An 18,578-nucleotide genomic window follows, 5' to 3' on the forward strand; every position below is an offset into this window, starting at 1 on the left:
ATGTTATTTGCTTTAATTTACTGGCATTGACGTTAATTCTTCATTAATAGACCCAGTTTTGTAACAAATTTAGATGATTTTGTACTTTTTCTGCAGCTACAGTTGGGTCTACATCTATTGCCATGATTGTATCTGTGCTTGGAACGTCTACAGTGCATATTTTTTTCTTCGAGGGTTGTTTTAATTATGTTAACTATCTTGTGGCAGGTTTGCCAGGTTTTTTGAATCATAATAACCTGGGTATATTTCCATTGTATTGGATAGTATCGGAGGCGAAGTAAACTATCACGGATTACTGTTAACAGCTCCACTGCTTTTCTTGGTAGCTTCTGTAGTAGTTCTTCTGTTATTAGATCATACCCAGCAGCTTTCTTGTGATCTAGAAGTTTTATTTGTTGTCGAACTTCTGACGGGGGAAAATATCATCAAAGGTAGAGGTAATTGGCAAGATAACTTTCTATATTTTCATCGTTATTATTATCTGGAGCTGTAAATACATTTGAAAGGTGTTTTGCAAAAACTGTAGCTTTTTCTAAGTTTGTACGAGCCCATATAATATCTGATTTAAGTGAAAGTGAGTTGCTTACTGTCAATCATTTAAGTTTTTCTGTAGTTTTCCAAATGGAGTGGTCTCCACGAGAAAGGTTCGAAGCATGATTCTGGAAGGATTCATTCTTTGTAGCAAAGCAACAAAATGATAAACCTAGGAATTCAAAGTCTAAAATTGCTGTATCACTGATTTCCAGGTGATTTTTTTCTCATGTTAGTTAGTTAGTTAGGATCCGAAGTTTCCAACATCTTCGTTGACAGATATACAAGACATTTTCAGATGCTAAAAGTCTTATTCCTATTCAATTGACGGTACTCTAAGAGTATTTAGTGTGGGAGATCCTCTGGACATATTCTCTTCAATCTTCTATTTGCTGGTGGCTCTTTATAACATCTTTGATTGGTGGGATTTCCAAATCGTTATGAATTGTTTGGTTAATAACGTACCAGGAAGCTTTTTGGATTGGAATGTTTAAAGTATTTTCGTATTTGAAGGTTTACTGAAGCCCCATAGTTCTATTCCATACAACCAGATTGGTACGAATATAGTTTTGTAAATGAGCAGTTTATTTTCGAATGTTAGTCGTGACTTTTCGTTGAGCACCCAATGCATATTTTCCTTGTGTCTCTTCTGGCAATATTTCTACTGGCAGAACAAACTCTATTTCAGCACTATGCAAAAAAATTTTATGCACGGCATGTAGTGCCACGGATAGCCTGTTTTTTTTTGAAAAAAGCTTGAATTTTTCTGGGTCGATCACAGCTTTATTAATTATGACCTTCAGTATGGTAGGAATATACTATTTGAACCAATGGATTGGACAATGTAGCCGAAGCCACATGTTGTGTGAAGCACTCTAATTTTTTTTGTTACACAGTTTCATTGATTTATGTCTTAGATCATGTATCCACTCATGTAGGCCAATGAGTTGTAATTTGGTCAAATTTTCAGTATTCCGACAGTGGTTCTAAATTATTATTATCGAAGCTGCGGCTCCGAAAGATAAAAGTGCATCTGTGAGTGGTTGGATAGCTAGAAGAAGATTAATTTTGAGCCAAAAAGGCCAGTTGTTATTCGTACTTATTTGTTAGTCTCATAGTTTTAGGGAAAAAATCATGTTAACATATCAAATATTTTGTATCGTCAGTCTTGTTATTTAATGGCCACACCTCGTATTATGGGATAGTTCAATCAAAACACCGCAGGGTGGAACAAAAGAAAAAACAAAAAGATTTTCAACAAACATTAAGTTTTGCGTTTACGGTGTGCGATGAGAGACCACCCGTATCGTGAACGTTACCAATCACCAAAGAGCCCGACCCATTACAAATTTAGAAAACATTTCGACCCACAGCAATAAAAGGGATACGTAAATAAGTAAATAGTAATGTTCTAGAAATTCGAGTGTTTATTTGTGAATCTGCGCGAACGTTAAATGTTATACAAACACTACCAGTTGAAATAACGGTAGCCCTGTCTTTTTTCTAATTTATTTCATTTAATGACGACCGATCACTTCTAACCATAAAATTCCTATTCCCATAATTACTAGTTCACGTTAGGGTCACTGATAGATATTCGACAAGGATTTTGAGTATAACGTTAAAAGAATCGACAGAAATTTTGTCTTGTGTCATTGTTGACCGACGACGAGTTAATTCGTGACAGATCGACATCTAACTTGTTAAACATGTAATCAAATACAACCCTCATTTATTATTGGTTTAAAAATATAGAAAGAGAAAACAGACAAAGAGCTAGTAACCAAGTCGAAAGTCTTATTTTTTCTTTTCGTTTTCCAGTCCCGGATTTCTCTCTCTCTCTTAGATCTCCCATCACCTCTGCGTACCGTCTTTTCCTTGTTCTTCCTTTTTTTGTTCCTTCTTGTTCTATGTTCATCATTCTAGAATTCTCCATTCTTTCGGGTCTTATTATTTGGCTCAACTCCGCTTCTCCAAATAAATTCATTATTTGTTTTCCTCGGTCATAAATCTCCCTTCTTTTTACCACCTGGTCTCCTTCTAAGTATGTTTCTATCCCATGCATCTGACTTCTCTTTCTCTGCTTTGTTAACAATCCACGTCTTAGTTCACTGTTGGTCTTATTATTGTTTTGTTTAGATGTAGCTTCGCCTTTCTGGAGATGTTTTTGGAATCTTACTCAGCGCTCTCAACTGTTTACTTCCCCTCGTCATCCTCGCTTCCAGATTTTCTCCCTCGTCACCGTTGTCCTTGATAACCACCCCAGGATATACATATCTTTGATTTTGCTCTAAGCTCAATGCCTTTTCTTTAATAAGTTGTATTAACAAACTTCTCATTGCTCTTTTGCTTTTCCTCTATACCTACGAAGAATTTAGAAGGAATATTGTAAAGTTTCTAGCATTAAGCTACAATCGTCAACCGCCTTTTTTGATCTTGTTAACAATAATGGTAAATGTCCTTTATAAAAGATATCTGTCATCAAACTTCAACCGATTCACAACGAATAAGAATTCAACTTGAAATTGGACACAACAAGTGATAAAGCTGCTCAAGCGGTCACCCTAAAGCGAATCATTCCTTTGTTACCAAGAAACTGGTAGCTTTCATCGAAGATGCGGTTCCGAAGGATAAAAGTGTAGCTGCAAGTGGCTGGAAGGCTTAAGATAGCTAATTTCGAGCCAAAAAGGTCAGCACTTGGACACAAATAGAAGATAACGAGTCTGTAGAAGATCTGAAGAAAGATTCGTGCAGTGTTGCTTAAAAGAAAATGACGTTTGTATGGTTTTGGCGGGCATATCAAATGTATCAAAAATAGAGTTTGTTTTTATTGAAACACGTAAATGAAACTGACGAACAATGGGGATCCGTTTTCTTCTCAGTCGAAAGCAGACTGAACAGTCTGCAGAAGATCTGGAGAAAGATTCGTGCAGTGTTGCTTAAAAGAAAATGAGGTTTGTATGGTTTCAGCGATCATTTCGATTGTATCAAAAATCGAATTGGTTTTGTTGATATCTTCAAAACAAAAAAGATACGGAAGAGGAAAAAAAGTATTGCAACTTAAATAATGTAATATTACTTCAGATTTTGCTGTGAGAGGCTGAAACTCCCAGCACCAGCCTTGGAAAAAATGTTCCAGAAGAACATATTCAAGAAGTGCAGACAGGCTTATGACCAGAAGACATATCTGATGATTTACTCGTATCAGTACATTACTAGGAAAGCTTTAAGAAATGACGAAGACAAAAAATATTGTACACGTTCAAATAATGAGCAATTTTTGAAATTATTGTAGGTTAACTGAAGCCCTGCATAGTAACCCATTCTCAAAGGCAAAGATATAGATTTGAAATATCAATCATCATCATTATCATCATCATCATCATCATCATCATCATCATCATCATCATCATCATCATCATCATCATCATCATCATCATCATCATCATCATCATCATCATCATCATCATCATCATCATCATCATCATCATCATCATCATCATCATCATCATCATCATCATCATCATCATCATCATCATCATCATCATCATCATCATCATCATCATCATCATCATCATCATCATCATCATCATCATCATCATCATCATCATCATCATCATCATCATCATCATCATCATCATCATCATCATCATCATCATCATCATCATCATCATCATCATCATCATCATCATCATCATCATCATCATCATCATCATCATCATCATCATCATCATCATCATCATCATCATCATCATCATCATCATCATCATCATCATCATCATCATCATCATCATCATCATCATCATCATCATCATCATCATCATCATCATCATCATCATCATCATCATCATCATCATCATCATCATCATCATCATCATCATCATCATCATCATCATCATCATCATCATCATCATCATCATCATCATCATCATCATCATCATCATCATCATCATCATCATCATCATCATCATCATCATCATCATCATCATCATCATCATCATCATCATCATCATCATCATCATCATCATCATCATCATCATCATCATCATCATCATCATCATCATCATCATCATCATCATCATCATCATCATCATCATCATCATCATCATCATCATCATCATCATCATCATCATCATCATCATCATCATCATCATCATCATCATCATCATCATCATCATCATCATCATCATTATCATCATCATCTTCATCATCATCATCAGTCTTTCAATCCTCTGGATTATGCCTCTTTTTTATAGAGTTTTAAAATCATTTTTTAATGTAGATTATTCTACGTTTTCTATTTTTGTTTCCTTTATAGTTTATCGTTTGTCTTTGCTGCTTTTGTTATCATTTTCCATTCCTTTCGGATCCGGCATTTTGCCCACTAGTTCTCCAGTGCTCATATGACCTCCTCTATTTCGTTTCTCCAAGTCTTTCTCGGCCTGCTTCTTCTCCTTGACCACAATGCAGTCCATTGCTTTATTCTTTTGCTCAATTCAGTTGGTTCTTCATATTATATGCCCAGTCCAGTTGAGTCCTCGCGGTAAACGTGATTAATAGTCTTATTAGGGATTTTGTATGTTTTTGTTTTGTTTGGTTATGTTTTTGTTTTTTAATAGATGTTGCATCCAGGTTGACCATTTTCTTATCTACAGACTAAAGTTAAATTAGATCATAAAATAAAAGAGAAGGAATATTATGATTAATAAGTTGGTAAAATGTATTTTACTTAAGCTCTGTGAGGAATTCATATAACTTACAGTATAGTTTCTGCTCCTTAAAAAAATGACTTCATAGAAAGTGACAGAAAGTTCCAAATTATAGTAAATCTTTAGTATAAGTCACAGAAGTGAATAAAATGATATTTTTTATTTTAATCTTTAAATAGGTTGATACAGTTTTGGTGTTTACAAGTTTGTATCAATTAAGCTAACCAACCCCTTTTAACTGCTTCCAAAAATAGAAATCCAACCTTTTCTTTTGCGATTAGGGGCACATTTTCAAATCTAACAGGAGATTTGATATCTGATTTTATTCCCTTTTCTTGAAAAATCACCGAAACCATCATAAACGTGCATTGGAGGATTCCCTTTTGACATTCTTTAGGTAGAGCTTCCATGAATTTCTCGTAGGTATATTCTGAAGTGAAGCAACCGAATCGCTTCAAAGTTTCGCTGAAATTTTCGTAATAAAACTGAATGAGTTCGTCGAAATTTTCTTGTAAATATTTGAGTTGTACACTGGAAACAATGAAGAAAATCAGATCGTTGAAGAGGGTATTACTTCTGACCATTTGGAAATCGATGAACATATTGTGGATTAACTTTCCATTTCGACGTATCTGCATCGTATTATTCGACCACATATCTTCGTGCGTCATTGTTTCGAACTGCGTATCCGGTTTATAAGTAAAAAATTTCCGGGTGTTGTTTTCGATTTGGTTTCTTAGATTTTTGAAAAAATTCGTAACTATTGGAATTATATGAGTGTATTTTTCGTCGCTTTTGAATAATTTTAACAAGAATGTTAAAATATCTATTCGATTTTCGTCTGGTTTTTCATCTTTTTTTGGAAATTCGGGTATAAATCCGTGGCAGTTACTTAATATTTCAGATTTGTACGTTTCCGGTTCCAATAGTCTCATAGCCAAAGGTACGGAGTGGAAAATTGCCAAATCTTTCAATATTAATTTCGCTTCTTGTAAATCGAAACCAATATGTCGATCGATGTTTTCATATCCTGAAAAAGTAAAAGAAAATATTCAATATTATACGAAAAAACAATCCAGTAATCATGGCTTCTTTCATCGATGTTAAGTTCGGAAAAACAGATAAACAACAACAATCGTAAGCAAGGGCCCATGAAAATTTATTTGGTTTTGATAGTGAGAAAGCAAAATGTTTACTTGACTTTTCCTTTCAAAATTATGAGATGCTCGACGGCTGTTACTTGAAAAAACTTTTTTCATACTTATTATAACGCGTCGAAGCTTGCCGTTGCCGCGCTGGCCGCCATTTCGTCCGCAACGCTTATTCAGACGTGAAAATTGATAATTGATAAAGAACCATCCTCGTATTTAATGGATAGTTGCACATAGGGACAGGAAAAATACCAAAAAAATAAAGAAAAAAGCTTTGTTTGAAGCGTCTCAAGGAAAACTTGCATGAACTTGTTTGTTTCTTTACCAATATTAATACGAATGTCAAAGAGAAAGATCCATCCTCGTTTTTAATAAAAAGTTGCAAATAGAAACAGAAAAAATACCAAAAAATGGAGAAAAAAGCTTTGTTCAAAGCGTTTCAAGGAAAACTTGCATGAACTTGTTTGTTTGTTCACCAATATTAATACGAATGTCAAAGAGAAAGATCCATCCTCGTTTTTAATAAAAAGTTGCAAATAGAAACAGAAAAAATGCCAAAAAATAAAGAAAAAAGCTTTGTTCAAAGCATCTCAAAGAAAACTTGCATGAACTTGTTTGTTTCCTCACCAATATTAATACGAATGTCAAAGAGAAAGAACCATCCTCGTATTTAATAAAAAGTTGCAAACAGAAAAAGAAAAAATACCAAAAATAGAAGAGAAAAGCTTTGTTCAAAGCATCTCAAAGAAAACTTGCATGAACTTGTTCGTTTCTTTACCAATATAAATACGAATGTCAAAGAGAAAGAACCATCTTCGTATTTAATAAAAAGTTGCAAACAGAAACAGAAAAAATTCCAAAAAATAAAGAAAAAAGCTTTGTTCAAAGCATCTCAAAGAAAACTTGCATGAACTTGTTTGTTTCTTCGCCAATATTAATACGAATGTCAAAAAGAAAGATCCATCCTCGTATTTAATAAAAATTTGCAAATAGAAACAGAAAAAATTCCAAAAAATAAAGAAAAAAGCTTTGTTCAAAGCATCACAAAGAAAACTTGCATGAACTTGTTTGTTTCTTCACCAATATTAATACGAATGTCAAAGAGAAAGATCCATCCTCGTATTTAATAAAAATTTGCAAATAGAAACAGAAAAAATTCCAAAAAATAAAGAAAAAAGCTTTGTTCAAAGCATCTCAAAGAAAACTTGCATGAACTTGTTTGTTTCTTCACCAATATTAATACGAATGTCAAAGAGAAAGATCCATCCTCGTACTTAATAAAAAGTTGCAAATAGAAACAGAAAAAATTCCAAAAAATAAAGAAAAAAGCTTTGTTCAAAGCATCTCAAAGAAAACTTGCATGAACTTGTTTGTTTCTTCACCAATATTAATACGAATATCAAAAAGAAAGATCCATCCTCGTATTTAATAAAAAGTTGCAAATAGAAACAGAAAAAATTCCAAAAAATAAAGAAAAAAGCTTTGTTCAAAGCATCTCAAAGAAAACTTGCATGAACTTGTTTGTTTCTTCACCAATATTAATACGAATGTCAAAAAGAAAGATCCATCCTCGTATTTAATGAAAAGTTGCAAATAGAAACAGAAAAAATTCCAAAAAATAAAGAAAAAAGCTTTGTTCAAAGCATCTCAAAGAAAACTTGCATGAACTTGTTTGTTTCTTCACCAATATTAATACGAATGTCAAAGAGAAAGATCCATCCTCGTATTTAATAAAAAGTTGCAAATAGAAACAGAAAAAATTCCAAAAAATAAAGAAAAAAGCTTTGTTCAAAGCATCTCAAAGAAAACTTGCATGAACTTGTTCGTTTCTTCACCAATATAAATACGAATGTCAAAGAGAAAGAACCATCTTCGTATTTAATAAAAAGTTGCAAACAGAAACAGAAAAAATTCCAAAAAATAAAGAAAAAAGCTTTGTTCAAAGCATCTCAAAGAAAACTTGCATGAACTTGTTTGTTTCTTCGCCAATATTAATACGAATGTCAAAGAGAAAGATCCATCCTCGTATTTAATAAAAAGTTGCAAATAGAAACAGAAAAAATTCCAAAAAATAAAGAAAAAAGCTTTGTTCAAAGCATCACAAAGAAAACTTGCATGAACTTGTTTGTTTCTTCACCAATATTAATACGAATGTCAAAGAGAAAGATCCATCCTCGTATTTAATAAAAAGTTGCAAATAGAAACAGAAAAAATTCCAAAAAATAAAGAAAAAAGCTTTGTTCAAAGCATCTCAAAGAAAACTTGCATGAACTTGTTTGTTTCTTCACCAATATTAATACGAATGTCAAAGAGAAAGATCCATCCTCGTATTTAATAAAAAGTTGCAAATAGAAACAGAAAAAATTCCAAAAAATAAAGAAAAAAGCTTTGTTCAAAGCATCTCAAAGAAAACTTGCATGAACTTGTTTGTTTCTTCACCAATATTAATACGAATGTCAAAGAGAAAGATCCGTCCTGGTATTTAATAAAAAGTTGCAAATAGAAACAGAAAAAATACTAAAAAATAGAAGAGAAAAGCTTTGTTCAAAGCGTCTCAAGGAAAACTTGTTTGTTTCTTCACAAATATAAATACGAATGTCAAAGAGAAAGAACCGTCTTCGTATTCAATAGATAGTTGCAAACAAAAACAGAAAAAATACCAAAAAAAAATAAAGAAAAAAGCTTTGTTCAAAGCGTCTCAAGGAAAACTTGCATGAACTTGTTTGTTTCTTCACCAATATTAATACGAATGTCAAAGAGAAAGATCCGTCCTGGTATTTAATAAAAATTTGCAAATAGAAACAGAAAAAATACTAAAAAATAGAAGAGAAAAGCTTTGTTCAAAGCGTCTCAAGGAAAACTTGCATGAACTTGTTAGTTTCTTCACCAATATTAATACGAATGTCAAAGAGAAAGATCCGTCCTGGTATTTAATAAAAATTTGCAAATAGAAACAGAAAAAATACTAAAAAATAGAAGAGAAAAGCTTTGTTCAAAGCGTCTCAAGGAAAACTTGCATGAACTTGTTCGTTTCTTCACCAATATAAATACGAATGTCAAAGAGAAAGAACCATCTTCGTATTTAATAAAAAGTTGCAAATAGAAACAGAAAAAATTCCAAAAAATAAAGAAAAAAGCTTTGTTCAAAGCATCTCAAAGAAAACTTGCATGAACTTGTTTGTTTCTTCACCAATATTAATACGAATGTCAAAGAGAAAGATCCATCCTCGTATTTAATAAAAAGTTGCAAATAGAAACAGAAAAAATTCCAAAAAATAAAGAAAAAAGCTTTGTTCAAAGCATCTCAAAGAAAACTTGCATGAACTTGTTTGTTTCTTCACCAATATTAATACGAATGTCAAAAAGAAAGATCCATCCTCGTATTTAATAAAAAGTTGCAAATAGAAACAGAAAAAATTCCAAAAAATAAAGAAAAAAGCTTTGTTCAAAGCATCTCAAAGAAAACTTGCATGAACTTGTTTGTTTCTTCACCAATATTAATACGAATGTCAAAGAGAAAGATCCATCCTCGTATTTAATAAAAAGTTGCAAATAGAAACAGAAAAAATTCCAAAAAATAAAGAAAAAAGCTTTGTTCAAAGCATCTCAAAGAAAACTTGCATGAACTTGTTCGTTTCTTCACCAATATAAATACGAATGTCAAAGAGAAAGAACCATCTTCGTATTTAATAAAAAGTTGCAAACAGAAACAGAAAAAATTCCAAAAAATAAAGAAAAAAGCTTTGTTCAAAGCATCTCAAAGAAAACTTGCATGAACTTGTTTGTTTCTTCGCCAATATTAATACGAATGTCAAAAAGAAAGATCCATCCTCGTATTTAATAAAAATTTGCAAATAGAAACAGAAAAAATTCCAAAAAATAAAGAAAAAAGCTTTGTTCAAAGCATCACAAAGAAAACTTGCATGAACTTGTTTGTTTCTTCACCAATATTAATACGAATGTCAAAGAGAAAGATCCATCCTCGTATTTAATAAAAATTTGCAAATAGAAACAGAAAAAATTCCAAAAAATAAAGAAAAAAGCTTTGTTCAAAGCATCTCAAAGAAAACTTGCATGAACTTGTTTGTTTCTTCACCAATATTAATACGAATGTCAAAGAGAAAGATCCATCCTCGTATTTAATAAAAAGTTGCAAATAGAAACAGAAAAAATTCCAAAAAATAAAGAAAAAAGCTTTGTTCAAAGCATCTCAAAGAAAACTTGCATGAACTTGTTTGTTTCTTCACCAATATTAATACGAATGTCAAAAAGAAAGATCCATCCTCGTATTTAATAAAAAGTTGCAAATAGAAACAGAAAAAATTCCAAAAAATAAAGAAAAAAGCTTTGTTCAAAGCATCTCAAAGAAAACTTGCATGAACTTGTTTGTTTCTTCACCAATATTAATACGAATGTCAAAGAGAAAGATCCGTCCTCGTATTTAATAAAAATTTGCAAATAGAAACAGAAAAAATTCCAAAAAATAAAGAAAAAAGCTTTGTTCAAAGCATCTCAAAGAAAACTTGCATGAACTTGTTTGTTTCTTCACCAATATTAATACGAATGTCAAAGAGAAAGATCCATCCTCGTATTTAATAAAAAGTTGCAAATAGAAACAGAAAAAATTCCAAAAAATAAAGAAAAAAGCTTTGTTCAAAGCATCTCAAAGAAAACTTGCATGAACTTGTTTGTTTCTTCACCAATATTAATACGAATGTCAAAAAGAAAGATCCATCCTCGTATTTAATAAAAAGTTGCAAATAGAAACAGAAAAAATTCCAAAAAATAAAGAAAAAAGCTTTGTTCAAAGCATCTCAAAGAAAACTTGCATGAACTTGTTTGTTTTTTCACCAATATTAATACGAATGTCAAAGAGAAAGATCCGTCCTGGTATTTAATAAAAAATTGCAAATAGAAACAGAAAAAATACTAAAAAATAGAAGAGAAAAGCTTTGTTCAAAGCGTCTCAAGGAAAACTTGTTTGTTTCTTCACAAATATAAATACGAATGTCAAAGAGAAAGAACCGTCTTCGTATTCAATAGATAGTTGCAAACAAAAACAGAAAAAATACCAAAAAAAAATAAAGAAAAAAGCTTTGTTCAAAGCGTCTCAAGGAAAACTTGCATGAACTTGTTTGTTTCTTCACCAATATTAATACGAATGTCAAAGAGAAAGATCCGTCCTGGTATTTAATAAAAATTTGCAAATAGAAACAGAAAAAATACTAAAAAATAGAAGAGAAAAGCTTTGTTCAAAGCGTCTCAAGGAAAACTTGCATGAACTTGTTTGTTTCTTCACCAATATTAATACGAATGTCAAAGAGAAAGATCCGTCCTGGTATTTAATAAAAATTTGCAAATAGAAACAGAAAAAATACTAAAAAATAGAAGAGAAAAGCTTTGTTCAAAGCGTCTCAAGGAAAACTTGCATGAACTTGTTTGTTTCTTCACCAATATTAATACGAATGTCAAAGAGAAAGATCCGTCCTGGTATTTAATAAAAATTTGCAAATAGAAACAGAAAAAATACTAAAAAATAGAAGAGAAAAGCTTTGTTCAAAGCGTCTCAAGGAAAACTTGTTTGTTTCTTCACAAATATAAATACGAATGTCAAAGAGAAAGAACCGTCTTCGTATTCAATAGATAGTTGCAAACAAAAACAGAAAAAATACCAAAAAAAAATAAAGAAAAAAGCTTTGTTCAAAGCGTCTCAAGGAAAACTTGCATGAACTTGTTTGTTTCTTCACCAATATTAATACGAATGTCAAAGAGAAAGATCCGTCCTGGTATTTAATAAAAATTTGCAAATAGAAACAGAAAAAATACTAAAAAATAGAAGAGAAAAGCTTTGTTCAAAGCGTCTCAAGGAAAACTTGCATGAACTTGTTTGTTTCTTCACCAATATTAATACGAATGTCAAAGAGAAAGATCCGTCCTGGTATTTAATAAAAAGTTGCAAATAGAAACAGAAAAAATACTAAAAAATAGAAGAGAAAAGCTTTGTTCAAAGCGTCTCAAGGAAAACTTGTTTGTTTCTTCACAAATATAAATACGAATGTCAAAGAGAAAGAACCGTCTTCGTATTCAATAGATAGTTGCAAACAAAAACAGAAAAAATACCAAAAAAAAATAAAGAAAAAAGCTTTGTTCAAAGCGTCTCAAGGAAAACTTGCATGAACTTGTTTGTTTCTTCACCAATATTAATACGAATGTCAAAGAGAAAGATCCGTCCTGGTATTTAATAAAAATTTGCAAATAGAAACAGAAAAAATACTAAAAAATAGAAGAGAAAAGCTTTGTTCAAAGCGTCTCAAGGAAAACTTGTTTGTTTCTTCACAAATATAAATACGAATGTCAAAGAGAAAGAACCGTCTTCGTATTCAATAGATAGTTGCAAACAAAAACAGAAAAAATACCAAAAAAAAATAAAGAAAAAAGCTTTGTTCAAAGCGTCTCAAGGAAAACTTGCATGAACTTGTTTGTTTCTTCACCAATATTAATACGAATGTCAAAGAGAAAGATCCGTCCTGGTATTTAATAAAAATTTGCAAATAGAAACAGAAAAAATACTAAAAAATAGAAGAGAAAAGCTTTGTTCAAAGCGTCTCAAGGAAAACTTGCATGAACTTGTTTGTTTCTTCACCAATATTAATACGAATGTCAAAGAGAAAGATCCGTCCTGGTATTTAATAAAAATTTGCAAATAGAAACAGAAAAAATACTAAAAAATAGAAGAGAAAAGCTTTGTTCAAAGCGTCTCAAGGAAAACTTGCATGAACTTGTTTGTTTCTTCACAAATATAAATACGAATGTCAAAGAGAAAGAACCATCTTCGTATTCAATAGATAGTTGCAAACAAAAACAGAAAAAATACCAAAAAAAAATAAAGAAAAAAGCTTTGTTCAAAGCGTCTCAAGGAAAACTTGCAAGAACTTGTTTGCTTCTTCACCAATACAAATACAAATGTCAATGATAAATCCTTGTATTTAATAGATTGTTACAAATAAATAGTCAGTTACATGGAGGTTTTGTTTAAAATCCTCAGGTTAATAATTATGTCATTTTTTTTCTTCTGCTCCTCATCTGCAACATGCCAACTGTCAGTTCAGTTTTCACCTAACGTGGTCGAAGCTTGGATTTCGAAGTATTCACTCTGAATGAGATTTCGAATGATCCCATTATATTTTTAGTATTGTATTGAAAAACTTACCTTTTTCTGATAAATCCTCCAAAACTACTACAGCATCTTTATCCGGGACGTCACTACCATTTAAATTGATCCTACCTGCAACGTATTTGGGGAAAAACCTTGGAAATTCAACGCCGTATCTTTCCTGAAAACTTTCTAAAGCCGGTACGATTTTTTCGTAAAATAAAATTTCGTTTTTAGTTAAATTCGCTGTCGGTCCTGTGAAATCATTCGTAACAACTAATTTAGCTACAAGATGGACGTCTTCGATGACATCATCATCATTATTATTCTTCAATTTGAGATTAATTTTGAAAATATCGCTCATGTAATTTTCCCCCGGTGTTGTCAATTTGGTCACTTTTGTATGGATGATATTCCTATTACAACCTACGAAATCTTTTAAGAGTTCGTGGAAATTCACAATAATATCCATTGTTTAAAACAAGCGTATTCTACTGTAGAAAGTTACATAGAAAATGTTTAATATATCTATGAAAACAAATAAATACTGTTTATTTAGTTCATTGGATGAATAAGAAAGATAAGATACGTTTTATAATTATTTGATATAAATATTAACGTAAAATTATTAAATATTAAATAATATATTTTAAAATGAAGTAAAAAGTGTTTTTGAATTCTTTTTTCTATTTGTGATCGAGTGAATCACGAGACGCAACTGTCCAACTTTGAGAAAAAGATTTTGAATATTGGGCCGACTCGAACTTTTCCCTATTTAAGAGCTTAAGAACAATTATCTTTGGAGAAAATAGTTTTTTCTCAATAATCGTTATCAATCTAAATTTCTTCTTCATCTATGCTACATTCTGATGGAACCTTAGGTGAAAGTCAATGAATTCGGATCAAGAGACATCAACCATGATCTTATAAATCAAGATTTTGTCAGAACAAATGATAAAGTTCGTGACTACAACTTTGAATGTAGACCAAATCAATTTCAACACAATGTATTAGCGTTCTTCACTTATAATTATGAGATGCTTTATCTTCACATTTAAATATATGTTGAATCAACCCAAACCAACCCCCAAAAATACGTTTTTCATCTATATTGATATCATTTTGCATTTATTCAACATCTTAATGAAACCTTAGGTGAAAGTCAATGAATCCGGATCAAGAGACATCAACCATGATCTTATAAATCAAGATTTTGTCACACCAAATGATAAAGTTCGTGACTACAACTTTGAATGTAGACCAAATCAATTTCAACACAATGTATTAGCGTTCTTCACTTATAATTATGAGATGCTTTATCTTCACATTTAAATATATGTTGAATCATCCCAAACCAACCCCCAAAAATACGTTTTTCATCTATATTGATATAATTTTTTCATTTATTCAACATCTTAATGAAACCTTAGGTGAAAGTCAATGAATCCGGATCAAGAGACATCAACCATGATCTTATAAATCAAGATTTTGTCACACCAAATGATAAAGTTCGTGACTACAACTTTGAATGTAGACCAAATCAATTTCAACACAATGTATTAGCGTTCTTCACTTATAATTATGAGATGCTTTATCTTCACATTTAAATATATGTTGAATCAACCCAAACCAACCCCCAAAAATACGTTTTTCATCTATATTGATATCATTTTGCATTTATTCAACATCTTAATGAAACCTTAGGTGAGAGTCAATGAATCCGGATCAAGAGACATCAACCATGATCTTATAAATCAAGATTTTGTCAGACCAAATGATAAAGTTCGTGACTATAACTTTGAATGTAGACCAAATCAATTTCAACACAATGTATTAGCGTTCTTCACTTATAATTATGAGATGCTTTATCTTCATATTTAAATATATGTTGAATCAACCCAAATCAACCCCCAAAAATACGTTTTTCATCTATATTGATATCATTTTTTCATTTATTCAACATTTTAATGAAACCTTAGGTGAAAGTCAATGAATCCGGATCAAGAGACATCAACCATGATCTTATAAATCAAGATTTTGTCAGACCAAATGATAAAGTTCGTGACTACAACTTTGAATGTAGACCAAATCAATTTCAACACAATGTATTAGCGTTCTTCACTTATAATTATGAGATGCTTTATCTTCATATTTAAATATATGTTGAATCAACCCAAATCAACCCCCAAAAATACGTTTTTCATCTATATTGATATCATTTTGCATTTATTCAACATCTTAATGAAACCTTAGGTGAGAGTCAATGAATCCGGATCAAGAGACATCAACCATGATCTTATAAATCAAGATTTTGTCACACCAAATGATAAAGTTCGTGACTACAACTTTGAATGTAGACCAAATCAATTTCAACACAATGTATTAGCGTTCTTCACTTATAATTATGAGATGCTTTATCTTCATATTTAAATATATGTTGAATCAACCCAAATCAACCCCCAAAAATACGTTTTTCATCTATATTGATATCATTTTTTCATTTATTCAACATTTTAATGAAACCTTAGGTGAAAGTCAATGAATCCGGATCAAGAGACATCAACCATGATCTTATAAATCAAGATTTTGTCACACCAAATGATAAAGTTCGTGACTACAACTTTGAATGTAGACCAAATCAATTTCAACACAATGTATTAGCGTTCTTCACTTATAATTATGAGATGCTTTATCTTCACATTTAAATATATGTTGAATCAACCCAAACCAACCCCCAAAAATACGTTTTTCATCTATATTGATATCATTTTGCATTTATTCAACATCTTAATGAAACCTTAGGTGAGAGTCAATGAATCCGGATCAAGAGACATCAACCATGATCTTATAAATCAAGATTTTGTCAGACCAAATGATAAAGTTCGTGACTATAACTTTGAATGTAGACCAAATCAATTTCAACACAATGTATTAGCGTTCTTCACTTATAATTATGAGATGCTTTATCTTCATATTTAAATATATGTTGAATCAACCCAAATCAACCCCCAAAAATACGTTTTTCATCTATATTGATATCATTTTTTCATTTATTCAACATTTTAATGAAACCTTAGGTGAAAGTCAATGAATCCGGATCAAGAGACATCAACCATGATCTTATAAATCAAGATTTTGTCAGACCAAATGATAAAGTTCGTGACTATAACTTTGAATGTAGACCAAATCAATTTCAACACAATGTATTAGCGTTCTTCACTTATAATTATGAGATGCTTTATCTTCATATTTAAATATATGTTGAATCAACCCAAATCAACCCCCAAAAATACGTTTTTCATCTATATTGATATCATTTTGCATTTATTCAACATCTTAATGAAACCTTAGGTGAGAGTCAATGAATCCGGATCAAGAGACATCAACCATGATCTTATAAATCAAGATTTTGTCACACCAAATGATAAAGTTCGTGACTACAACTTTGAATGTAGACCAAATCAATTTCAACACAATGTATTAGCGTTCTTCACTTATAATTATGAGATCCTTTATCTTCACATTTAAATATATGTTAAATCAATCGAAACCAACCCCCAAAAATACGTTTTTCATCTATATTGATATCATTTTTGCATTTATTCAACATCTTAATGAAACCTTAGGTGAAAGTCAATGAATCCGGATCAAGAGACATCAACCATGATCTTATAAATCAAGATTTTGTCAGAACAAATGATAAAGTTCGTGACTACAACTTTGAATGTAGACCAAATCAATTTCAACACAATGTATTAGCGTTCTTCACTTATAATTATGAGATGCTTTATCTTCACATTTAAATATATGTTGAATCAACCCAAACCAACCCCCAAAAATACGTTCTTCACCTTAGGTGTAACTCAAGTGAATCGGAATTAAGAGACATGGTTTAGTCTGCTGACTTATCAACCATGATCTTATGAATCAAGATTTGGTCAGATCAAATGATAAAGTTTCAAAATGCAGAGCAAGTCAATTTCAGTATGAAATTATTGTTAAAAAAGAAAAGACAAATGAATTCTTCGAGTCCTTAAGGGTTAACACGTTCAATCAATTGTAGTTATCGAACGTGAAGATAATTTTGCCAACAAACCGCTTCGTTTGTTTGAAATCAACGAAGCGCGTACCTACCTCCCAAGGAATATATATATTCCCGAAGCACATGGTGCTAACAACCGTATAAAATAAATTCACACATACCAAATGACATATTTATGTTGGTCTCTTTGAGACTAAAAAACTTGGTAAGTACAAATAATTTATTTCAACATTATTTTTATTTTATGCGGACCACACGCGCATATTATGTGCAGACAAGCATACTGCATAATATATTTCGAAATTTCTACGGTCTATCGATGTGTGAAAACGACGAAATTCGGATTTTTTTCGACACTCCGTTTCCGTTTCGTGATTATTGCGTTAATATATTCAAATCTTTTAGTTTTATTCTTTTTAAAAAGTTCTGAATAAACTAAAACTTGATTTATAATAATCAATTAGTTCAGAGCTATTATTAACTTATTATACTTCGAGGTTGGTTCAAATATAAGCGGCAATTTTTGAATAAACGCGCGAAAATTCGTGTCGTAGAAGCTGCTGGTCTATTTCGAAGCCAGGACCAGGTACAAATCAAAACGACGCCTTATTCCAAACCGTAGTGACCAAATCGTGTTGAGAATCACTGAAACACCCTCCTTATAGTTCCGATTTGTCCTCACGCGATAAATACTAAGAGCGAAGAGGTAATAGTAACCAAAATAATGGAGAAGAAACTTGAACAGAAAGTAAACACAATTATGAATGACCTGGAGGATGATAGAACTACTGAAGGAAATGGAATGTCTGTAGAATATGGCGGAGAGAAGTTAGAAAAGGAAATGTACAATCCCTCACATTGTAAATAAGAAGAAAATGTAGCTGGAAAGTACCAAGGAGGTTTTAAAGCAGCAGCAGACCAAAACTTCACTCTTAAACTGATATAGAACAATAGCTATGTAGGATCACATCTTTTTATTGATTTTAAACAGG

At 31.4% G+C, this 18,578-nt stretch overlaps 1 protein-coding gene across 1 annotated transcript; it reads right to left on the reverse strand.

The window, feature by feature from the left end:
- Positions 1-5,112: 5,112 nt before the first annotated feature.
- On the reverse strand, positions 5,113-14,074 carry LOC130447054 (uncharacterized). The gene is made up of 2 exons (XM_056783678.1): positions 13,602-14,074; positions 5,113-6,270 (listed from the first exon to the last, which is right to left on the reverse strand). The coding sequence occupies exons 1-2, from the start codon at positions 14,014-14,016 to the stop codon at positions 5,456-5,458; spliced, it is 1,230 nt and encodes a 409-aa protein (XP_056639656.1). The 5' UTR covers positions 14,017-14,074; the 3' UTR covers positions 5,113-5,455.
- Between the last annotated feature and the right edge of the window lie 4,504 nt (positions 14,075-18,578).

Source organism: Diorhabda sublineata, chromosome 7 (genome assembly GCF_026230105.1).
Source record: "Diorhabda sublineata isolate icDioSubl1.1 chromosome 7, icDioSubl1.1, whole genome shotgun sequence".
NCBI lineage: Eukaryota > Metazoa > Arthropoda > Insecta > Coleoptera > Chrysomelidae > Diorhabda > Diorhabda sublineata.

Bases quoted from the DNA above. Each gene is read 5' to 3' on its own strand.
- LOC130447054 (XM_056783678.1), bottom strand. From the start codon at position 14,016: ATGGATATTATTGTGAATTTCCACGAACTCTTAAAAGATTTCGTAGGT. The intron at 6,271-13,601 runs GTAAGTTTTTCA...TTACTTTTTCAG, and splicing joins GGAGGATTTATCAGAAAAAG to GATATGAAAACATCGATCGA.